An 11400-nucleotide genomic window follows, 5' to 3' on the forward strand; every position below is an offset into this window, starting at 1 on the left:
TCTACAATCAAAACAATCATCCAAATCTTTCACCAGAAGCATCTATAATCATCACAAATTTCGATGATTGAAAAATTATTGCCTTATTAACAAAAAGGAGCAGCAATATGACAATATCAACTAGAAATCCCTTTATGCATCTTTGTCATCCTATAGCCTTCTATTACATCTTCACATCATATATCACTACAAAAAAAAAAAATTGATATAACTTCCAAGATGCATTGCATTAACCTTGTGTTTAATTTGTCCAAAATTTTGCAGAACAGTAGAACATCATTAAACTGTAAGAAACCATTAAATACAACAAAATACATCCCACTGAAGCATTCTATTTCAAAACTATGAAACAGAAATAAGATCTTCAACCTGGAACTAGAGCTCCAATTACATAGTTTGAAAAAAAATATATACCCAAAGAATTCATTAAAGACAAAAATACAACATCCATAAATCTGAACAACCCTTCTACCCGCTGGGGTCTTGTGAATGCCCAGTGCCTCAAAAGAAAGTCTACCCTATGTGAGATATCATATGACATAAATATATTAGCTTGCTCTAGATTTGCATTCAAGGATTCAAATGACCTACTTGCTATGACATCAGAAATATCAGGGATCTCTCGTATGGCTCGGAGTATAGGTGTCAAATCCATCTGATAAGGGTTGTGCTGCTTGAGCGGCTCTCGAAGTGCAGCTGTCATATCCTTGATGCCTTCAACAATGGTGTCTAGGTGATCAAAAATCACACTTAGCTTCTTTTTCTTTGGCCTTGGAGTATATCGATTCCCACTAGACCCATCTCCAGGTGACGTCATTGGATGTTGGGCGGTAAAGAAACTCTCTTGTGAGTCCCCACCCACCATATTTGCATCTGATTCCTTGGCAATGTCATCGGAATCCATTGGATCCCTACCCCTGCCTCTGATTGACTTTGGCTATTATTATGTGTCTTTCAAGTTTGGGCTCACTGACCAGTTGCAATGTCCTCACAAAAAATGTTCTCCCAAATATCAAAGAACTCAAATTTCTTGTTTTTATAGTACTTGGCTTCAGGGTACTCCTACAACATAAATAGCATATTAAGAGTCAATAACCTAGGATCTAAAATTTTTAACTCACAAAATTCTATGAATCCACTACTATGAAAGGTCACAACTTACTAATATGTACGAGTTCCACATGCTGTCTTCATGGTATGTCAGTTGCTTGTGTTCAGAATTCCAGCCAAAGCCTCTTTTATTGACAATTGCACGGAGGGTCCTATAAACCTGCTTCTTTACACTTTTTACTCGATTTTGTATATGCTCTTTGTTGACATTCAATCCATGGGAAGAATTAACAACATGAGCTACCTGCACATATGCTGCATCCTTAAATCCATTTTGGGCTTTGTTGCCCTCTGGAACTTGGGTATCCAAGAACTCAAACAAAGTTTTGTCCATATCTAAGTCCCACATTTGATTTCTTTCTCTTTTGTTGGAGTCATAGATGCTAAAGAGTCATTTATGGGATCCATCTAGAATAACAAATTAAAACATAATCTATGAGTTGTCAAGAACAAAATATAATCCAACTGGGTGAAGCAATGCCTTATACTATAAGGAAAAATAAATGCAAGTGAATGTCTATGACAACCATCCCTAGCATTACAAATTTGGTTAGAAAAAAAAAGATATAAGCATTGAGAATATAGCTAAACAGGACTACTAATCCCAAAAAACACCCTAAAAAAATTATTGTCTATATCATGTGCATAAATCAATTTCGACGCCGACGACTTGCTTGTCACAGCCCACATTTTATGCATGATCTGATCCCTTATTCTGGTCCCTAGTCGATCATTCTCGCCCCTTTTGATTTGTGGCTCTACTGTTGGCTCTGGATCGGGAACCTGGTTCAAAAGAGATCTATCCACTTCATCCAAAAGCACATCATGTGGCATTACTCCCCTAATGAAATTGTCCATTGACGTACAGGCTAGGACACTATTGATCTGCTTTTCCCATGAGTATGTTGTTTTTCACTTAATATACTGAACCTCATCTTCCACACACCGAAGGTATGCTCAATGACATTGCAAAGCGACAAGTGCCTATCATTAAATAATTCTTTTTTTGTTTCTAGTACTCGGCCTCGTATCTCATTGAGATGATACCGGGTGCTTCGAAATTGAGTAATGAAGTGGCAAAATAATGGAAAACCAGCATCAGCAAGATAGTACTTACCTAATATCAACGCCGAGTAAATATTAAAGGTTAGTCCATAAAGGGTTAATAAATTTAAAATAAAAAACAAAACTAAACCAAACTATCCATTATAGTGCCATTCAACCACCTGGAGGACATACAATCCCATTCTCCATGTTAATAGCATTGGCCAATATCTTCGAGTCTGAGGCTGACCCCTCCCACCCAACTAAAATCATAGTGAACTTAAGATCAAAATCATAAGCTGCCAACACATTTGGTGATAAGCATTGCTTTCGACCAAAAAATCTATCCTCAATCTCTTTAGGTACCTTGGCCGGAATATGTGTCCCATCAATTGCACCTACACAATCCTAAAAGATCAATTATTTATTAGAACAACCTAAAAAAATCTAAGACTTTGTTGTAAGAACATACTACAATTTTATGAATTTCATACCTTGAAGTACGACCACCATCGATCATTTTCTTTGATATATGCATGTCGAGAACAGAATCCAAAACCATATTGAAATACCTGCTAGTAGTCTCTCTTGGTCTCTAAAAATATTGTCTATTGCAGCGGTTCCAAATGCCAAATGCAATAGTGTGTAAGAACATAGCCACTTGTTCTTGAACCCTATAATGAGTTGTGTCATGGAGTCTACCAGATGCTCTGAACAAGAATGTGAACCTATTAAATCTATCTCGGTTCATCCGGAGCATTTCAAAACATTGCGTGTTGCTCCTTTCAATGTCTTCTAAAAAAATCCTTTGGAGTTAAGTATTTCTAGGTGGTGCTTCTTCCTCGTCCTCGTCGTCATAGTCACCATCATCCAACATGACAAGTATCGCATTTATGGCAGCTATAGCAGCCATACAACAAGCTGTTGCTGTTGCTGTTGCTGCTCTTTTTCATTGCTGATATATTGCAACATCCATAACCCGTATATGAAGGAACAAACATTGTATGCAACACTATTGAAGTAACGACATTTCACTAAGTATAGAGGTGAAACAATGGGAAGTTATTCAATCTATCAAACCTAGAATAAGATCACTACATTAAAAATATATATAGTTAATTCTATTATCTCAAATAGAATCTCAACCATTATAACAATATTAGCGTGCAATGAAAGAAATCTAACAAGTAACCAACCACTACAGATAAATATCATTGTCAACTTCATTCAATGAAATAAAAAAAAAATTGCATAATGTGAAAAACAGATTAAGAAATGGTGGCCCCCACTAACAAGAATATAAAATTAGGAATTAACCAAATTATTAAATCCAGTTGCAAATGATGATGAAGCTGAGCTTTTAGCCTAAGCAAGCATTACATCTATGTGAGTGTAACAATTCTGATCAAATGTATGCAACCCAAGCTAGAAACCAGAGACTGGTTTGCAAACACAGGATCTCCAATAACAAAGAAAACTAGATAAATTGATGTTTAGAGAGAGAAAAAATTATGTTATAACAGCAACTAAAAACTTCAGATTGACCTGAAACTCAAGTTGAGTGTTTAACTTGATGGCATTACTAGAATTCAAAATATATTAGAATTCTGAGTTTTAGATGAAAGTTGGGCAGGTCACTCAAGGCAGTGATACTAGAACTGATATTCTAGCTAATCAAACTCAGGAACTCACACCAGAAATCAAGAGAACAGATATGCAGGAACTTAGGTATCAAATAAGAAGCAACTCTAACCAGTTACTAGAAACATAAAACTACTCGAAGCTAGTTGAAAATAGAAAATTAAACAGTGTGTTGTGGGCTAATTCTAGTGAAAGACATAAATTAGAAAGCAGTAGAAGGAATAGGAGACCATGAAATCCACTTGTGATGCTACTGGAATCCCACATTCATGGAACAAAAAAAGTGAAATAGTTCCCATCGTAAATTAATCAAACAATTGGTATTCATTCATTATTATTATTGTTATTATTTCAAATTTTTGTAACGCACTCATTGATTCATACATACATGAAACAATATTTCTATGGCAAAAAAGAGAATCCCATGAATCTATCGAGAGGGAGAGAGAGAGAGAGAGACTCTGTTGGGGAGTAATCCAGCTTCTCTAGGAAACCAATGGCTCAACAACAAATAATCACACAAGCTCTTTCTCTGCAAAGTCTTTGGTTGCTGTTTAGGAAACTAAAATAGGGTTTTAAAAGAAGAAAATTAAAAAATTGAAAGAAAAAAAAAGTAGCTGAAGATGCTACCGGCCTACTTAGCCCTTGCTGGTTGAAGAGGACAACCAAGGTTGAGATGGTTCTATGGAAGAGGGTTTGATAGAAGAAAACGAAAAAGGCAAAAAAGAAAGAAAAAAGGCATAGTTGAAGAAGCCAAAGTTTGGAGACGGTTCTGTAGAGAATGGTTTTGAGAGAAAAAAAAAAAAATGCTGCAAGAACAAAAACTTTAGTTGAAGATGCCAAGAATGGACTTCCTTGTAGGTGAGGACAACAGGACTGCTATGGAGGAAGAAAGATCATCTCGTTCTACATAGGGTTCCACAATTAGGAATGAAAGGCGTTGGACAACCCAAAAAGGCTTGTACAGCGGCGGATTACAAGATTTGTGGGACCTGCTGATACTACCTCATCCAACTTTTAATGAATCTTGTATTTTGGAACATTCACGAAATTGGTAATAATCATCTTCCAGGCATTTAAGATCCATTATATTGTCTTTTAAAATTGATATCGTAGCTATTGTAGATCCTAAAATCCCTTTCTCGAAAGCTGTATCTATTATGAGGAAAATTGGCATGGAGGCTATATGCTCCAATGGTTTAGAATGTGGGGAGAGAATCTGGATTTTTTGGAAAAGTTTGTTTCAGGTTTAGGTTTTGGAAGGTCACCCTTAATATGTCATTTTGGAGTGCACAGATACTTCCTCAAGTGACAAGTTTTGTGTAACATTGGTCCACGCAATGTGTACAGTTGTGGATAGGCGTCTTCTTTAGGATAGGCTAGTGCTTTCTCAAGGACTGTGCTTTCGGCCGTGGGCTGTATGTGGGGATTTTAATGCTATTCTGGCCCCGTCCGAGAAGGTGGGAGGCAAACCTCCGTGTGCTAAGTCGATGGAGGATTTTGGTAGGTTTGTGGATGAAGCTGCTCTGATTGATGTCGGATATGAAGGTAATGCTTTCACTTGGTCCAATAATCAAAAGGGCAGGGGAATGTTAATGGCTCGCCTTGATCGGGTTCTCTTCAATTGTCTCTGGCCAGCTTGTTTTCCTATTTTTCGGGTTCACCATCTTAATAGGACATGCTCGGATCATGCCCCAATTTGGTTTAATTGTGTTGAAGTTGTTGGTAACAAAGTTTCAACATTTAAATTTTAACAAATGTGGATTTCTCACCCTGAGTTCAAATCATTCGTGAAGGAGAAGTGGGCCCTACCCTACTACGGCTTTCCCTTCATGTATTGTTCTTGAAGTTTAAACACCTTCAAAGTCAACTCCGAGTTTGGAATAGGGAGTTAATTGGAAATATCCATCAAAATGTGCAGGATGCTGAAGATAATGTCTATAGGGCTGAGGCAGAGTATGATCAGAATCCTAACGATAATGCTTAGTGTACTTTAAGGGCCACGAGAAATCTCCTACAAGGTGTTCTTCTTCAAGAAGAATTTTTTTGGAGACAGAAGTCTAGGGTGAAATGGCTCAAAGAGGGAGAAAGAAATACCAAAATTTTCTATACTATGGTGAATGTTAGAAGGAAGAAGTCAAGTGTTGAGAAAATTAAATCCAATGATGGGGAATGGATTATTGGTGTGGACGGAGTAAATACAAAGGATCTGCGGCATTTTTCGAGCATCTTCTCTTCTCAGGGTTGTCAACATGATAAAGTTTTGCTTGATAACATTCCTAGGCTTGTTTCTAATGAAGATAATATGGTTCTTCTCTCTTCCCCTTCTATGGACGAGGTGAAAAAGGTTGTTTTCACCCTATCCATTGGTAGTGCACCAAGTCTGGATGGATTCTTTGGGCATTTTTTTTAACTTCATGTTGGGAGGTGGTGGGCCATGATGTATGGGATGCGGTTAAGGATTTCTTTTTTGGAGGTCTCGTGCCAAGAAGTTACACGTCAGCTCATCTCATTCTCATTCCTAAAAAGGAAAACCCTAAGGTAATGTCAGACTTTAGACCTATCAACCTTTGTAATTTTTCCTACAAGATTATTGCTAATATTATTTCTTCAAGATTGTCTATTATCCTCCCAATGTTGATTTCAAAAGAACAAGGATCTTTTGTTCAAGGCAGATGTATCCATGATAATATTGCTTTAGTCTAGGAGGTTGTCCAAGACCTTAATAGGAAATCTGGCCGGGGTGGCAATGTGGTTTTGAAGCTGGACATGGCTAAGGCTTACGATCGTTTGGGGTGAGACTTTCTCTATGAGGTCCTGAACAAATTCGGGTTTGGCGGAGCTTGGATTGATTTAATCAAGAAGACAATTAAAAATTATTGGTTCTTGGTAGTTATGGATGATGGCCCATTGGAATACTTTAAATCGTCCAAGTGACTTCATCAAGGTGACCCTTTGTCTCCCAGTCTGTTTATTTTTGCAGATGAAGTTCTTAGTAGGGGCTGAAGGCGCTCTTTGCGGAGGGCCGAGCGGTCTTCTACCAGCTCCCTAGAGGATATCCTGGCATTTCGCATAGCCTTTTCGCAGATTATACGATTATCTATACTAAAGGATTGAAAACTTCTTTGAGACAGATCATGGGGTTTATTAGCATATATGAGGGATTCTCTGGACAGCTTGTCAATAGACAGAAAAGTTGCTATGTTATAAGCTCCAAGGTTTTGGAGGTTTGTAGTCGTATGTTTGGTGTTTTCACAGGCTTTGCAAGAAAATCCCTGCCGATTATCTATTTGGGTTCTCCTCTTTATACTAGAATACTAAAGTTATGTTACTTTGATGAGATATTGGTGAAGGTCAGAAACAAGGTGGCGGGTTGGAACGGAAAATTTTTCTCTTCAGGGGAAAGATTAGTCCTTCTCAAACATGTGCTCCGCTCTATGCCCACTCACATTCTCTCCATGTTGGACATTCCCAAATCAATCATGGTTATATTCTACCATATGTGTGCGGATTTCCTAATCGTATATGGTCTAATTCCTTACATATTGCATGAATAGGTAGGCTGATAGGACAGAACGGGACACCCTTGACAGAACCGATATACCTATCGCTCATATAACGAAGCGAGTTAGGGGTCGTGGTTCCTTTGATATAATAAAGGAGTATATCAGTCGGTCTCAGAATGGTCAAACTAGTGCCTTTTTTGAGTATCGAGTGTACTCCACAACACACTAGTGACCACACCTCGTCGATGATTTTAAACCCGAAAACTACAAGATCAAGGGTGTGACTTAGCTGTGAATTACCTATGACTACACATAGGTTCCAACGACTAAAACCACATTGCCAATGAGTGTGTGCTTGAAGGTGATACAATTATGATACAAACAAAGGGTTAGTTAAACATGTTATCATACAAATAATATTTGAGAGAGATTATCTTTGCATTTAACAGAAGCATCTAATATTGAAAGATTGACCATAAACTTTTCCCAGTGGAGTTGCCACTGTAGGTACAACATGGGTGCAGACACTTTGCAGGTGTCGGGAGTGCCTTCTTGGGGTTGGTCCCTTTGTTAGTGACTCAAATGAAAAAGAAGGGTACAAGAAGTACAATTTAAAAATAAATAAAAGAAAAGGAGTCACCACCTAGGTTGTTATGGGGCTAGAATCTTGTGTGGGTAGCCCAAATCCTAGTTAAATGATAGGGCTACGATTGATTCCATATGATCTGGCTAGAGTTTGGGTATGAGGTCAGGTTACGGAGGTGGGAAGGTTTTCCACACCACAATCCACCTGGATGAGTCAGTCTTTTTACTAGATGCAAGATATAAATATTCTCTCAAAATAAAATGTTTATACCAACATGCGAGGTTAACATTCGTTTACAATCATGACATAAATCCTATACTATTCATATGAAAATACCCTAAATATTTACATTAAAAGCAAGTTACTTTAAAAGCTTACATTATGCGAATTTTAAACGAAATGAGGGGTAGACATACCTGAGTACGACTCTTGACGGGAATTGGGAAAATAAAGGTCCCCTGGCTTTCTTGGCAAACATTTGCGAAGAAATTTTGGCAGGACACTTTGACTTATTCGAACGAACTTTATTGGAGAAAATTTGGCAGAACCCTAGCTCAGGTGGAAGAGGATTGACTATTTCTCTCTCTTTTGAAGGACTATATCTCCTAAAAGGGGTTGGACTTAGAAGTGGAACACACACGTACTTCTAAGTCAAATCGGGTAGGTTCCCTTTCTTGCGGATTCGGGACATCGAGGGACTTATCGAGGGACTATCCATAGAAGAAGGAAACTTTGGGGTGTCGAAAGACTGCTGAGAAGGGTGGAAAAACTTCCAAAAAAAGGCTTTGGGAACTAAAGAACTTGAATCCTAATGAATAAGAGGGGGTTCTCTATTTATAGGGAACCAAAAAGAGGCTTAAGGGGTAAATGGACCGCCATTTAGGGTCCACCATTTAGGGTCCACAGCTCCGTGGAACCCTAAACGGATCTTTGGATCGATAAAGTGACCCAAGGATCACTTTATGATCCTCAAGTGCCTTTGGTCCGGTTTTGGATGTCAATTCGCGTCCTGACAGTGGATTTTTTTGTGCAATATAACATTGGATTCATCTTTCCAAGCACTGTCCAATGGTGTAGGTGGTGGTCCATGTTTTGATCCAAAAATATTTTAAAATTCAAGACAAGTATTAACACCATTTCAGTATCAAGGGATTTTTGACACTTTTTAAAGCTACCTTTGCACCACTGGCTAACGTCAAGTATTTTGCACTCAAAATCGTTTATCCGAACTTTATCGGGGTAATTACAGTTGTCATCATCGCCAGGGGAGGGGGGATGACCAAATTCAATGCCTACACTCTTCCTCAATTCAAAGTTTAAGCCTCAAAATGATAATGTGGTATGAAAGTTTGAAACCCCAATCAGGTGTGAGTTGAACTTGATGATAACTTAATGGTTCAATCCTCATTAGCACTAAATAATAACAATTGAATAAATAACCAATAACCCTTTGTTTTTCTTTGTAATTACAATATAACTCATATAAGTTATAACGGTTGAGTATTAATTAACCCTAAATAAGCAATCTTATATAAGTTATAACTATTAAATATGAATTAGCCTAAATAAGCAATTTTTTTTTGGGTCAAAGACGAAGAAAATTTTATTAAGAGAAACAAACTGGTTTCTTATCTGATATCTTTTATATCTTGTATTTTCCATTTTGTTCCAAGGGAGATCAACACTATGGCTAACTCCCTGGCTCGGATGGCTATCACTTCCATGCTCGACAGTTTGGCTTGTATACTCTCCTTGGTTGCATGAGTTATGTTCGCTCTCGAACCTTGAGTTGTCGCATGATACTCCTTAATAAAGTTCCTCTATTTACCAAAAAAGAAAAAAACAAACCAGTTTCTTAAGAAACTCATCCCAAAACCGTCTCGTTCCATTAAATAATCGGTCGGTCCCAAAATAAGCTCCTAAACCATCTCATTTTAATTAGGGTAATTTACACATACCACCCCTAAGGTTTGACGAAAGGATAATTTTACCCCCCAGTTTTGAAAAATTCTGCGTACCCCCTTGAGGTTTACAAACGGTAACAAATACACCCATGCCGTCAATTCATGACTAACAACATTAAAAATATGCTGTGAACTGACAGAATTGCCCTTACAAAAAGAAAAAAAAAATAAAAAACAAACCTGCAACTCGTCTTCTCCAAAATCGATTGAGGAAGAGGAGTTGTAGGTATGGGAACACCATGAAAACCGAGATAGTGGCATGGCGAGCGAAGGATCTGAAGCACTTTGGAGCAGAGTTTACCCAAGCCCTAAGCACTACTTTAAGCTGATCAGTCTCAACTTCTTGCAAGTAACCGCAATACATCCAATCCCCAAATCGAAAATCAATTTACACCCTCTCTTGCAGAGTGTTAAGCTTTCCATTCTATAATTTATAAGAAAGATGTTGCATATTAATAAGTCAAAGCAATGCCAATGCAGTGAAATTGATAACATACCTGTCGATAGTATGATGTAAAGTGTCCAAGTTCGATTGCAAAGTTCTCATCCGAAGTAACCTCTGCACATTCCTTTGCTTTTGGATATACCTGTATTTGGATTCAATTAAAATAAAAACACACAGTGAGAATCAAAAGTTGAAAAATGCCAAAGGGAAGTGAATTAGGATTTTTTCTAGTAACAGATAATTGTTAATCAGGTTATGAGCTTTGCCTAAGGTAGGAGTCATCCATCGTATGATTTGGGCAAGGATCATGTGAGAGATGCTATTAATGAATAGGGATGAGAGTTAATAGAAGAAACAGAAGCGGCGCCGTTTGTGTGCAACCCTAGAGTCAGGGTTTATAGGGTTTGGAGGAAGGTAGATGGTTGTGATTTGATTGTTGAATGGAATGTGAATAGAAGCCTCTTCTCCGATTGTTTACCTGTGTATGTCCGAGGTGATAACTCAGATTTTGTGACCACCGATACCATGAAAAATACTGTAATTCATCCTCTCTCTTGTTCTTCTTCTTCTCTGTTATTATTGCTTCTGGTTGCTTTGATCCTAAACCATAATAGATAAAAAAAAAAACGAGAGGACTGGGTAAACTCTGCTCCAAATCGCTCCTGATCCTGTGCCACAGTCTAGGTTCCCATGGTATTCCATACTTGCAACTCATCTTTTCCAATCGATGTTGGGGGAAGACGAGTTGCAGGTTTGTTTTTTATTTATTTATTTTTTTGTAAGGGCAATTCTGTCAATTGACAACATATTTTTAATGCTGTTAGTCATGACCTAACGGAATGGGTGTATTTGTTACCATTTGCACAAACCTCAGGGGGTACACAGAATTTTTTAAAACTGAAAGGTAAAATTTTCCTTTCCTCAAACCTCAAGGGTGATATGTGTAAATTACCTTTTTAATTAATATATACATCGAGTAGATTTCTGTAACCTTTATCTGGGCATTCTGTTTGGCCTTTGATGACCCAAAAGCATTCGTAGTCTTCCAATAAAATTGGTTCAAAAGGTTTGAGTTCGAGCCTTTTAGATTTTGTGCCCGTCCCG

At 37.8% G+C, this 11400-nt stretch overlaps 1 protein-coding gene across 1 annotated transcript; it reads right to left on the reverse strand.

The window, feature by feature from the left end:
• Positions 1-535: 535 nt before the first annotated feature.
• On the reverse strand, positions 536-1585 carry LOC122656207. Its single transcript, XM_043850680.1, has 2 exons — positions 1163-1585; positions 536-1062 (listed from the first exon to the last, which is right to left on the reverse strand). Exons 1-2 carry the CDS (start codon positions 1457-1459, stop codon positions 967-969), a joined length of 393 nt encoding a protein of 130 aa, XP_043706615.1. The 5' UTR covers positions 1460-1585; the 3' UTR covers positions 536-966.
• Positions 1586-11400: the final 9815 nt, after the last annotated feature.

The sequence above is a fragment of the Telopea speciosissima genome, chromosome 3, assembly GCF_018873765.1.
Source record: "Telopea speciosissima isolate NSW1024214 ecotype Mountain lineage chromosome 3, Tspe_v1, whole genome shotgun sequence".
Lineage (NCBI taxonomy): Eukaryota > Viridiplantae > Streptophyta > Magnoliopsida > Proteales > Proteaceae > Telopea > Telopea speciosissima.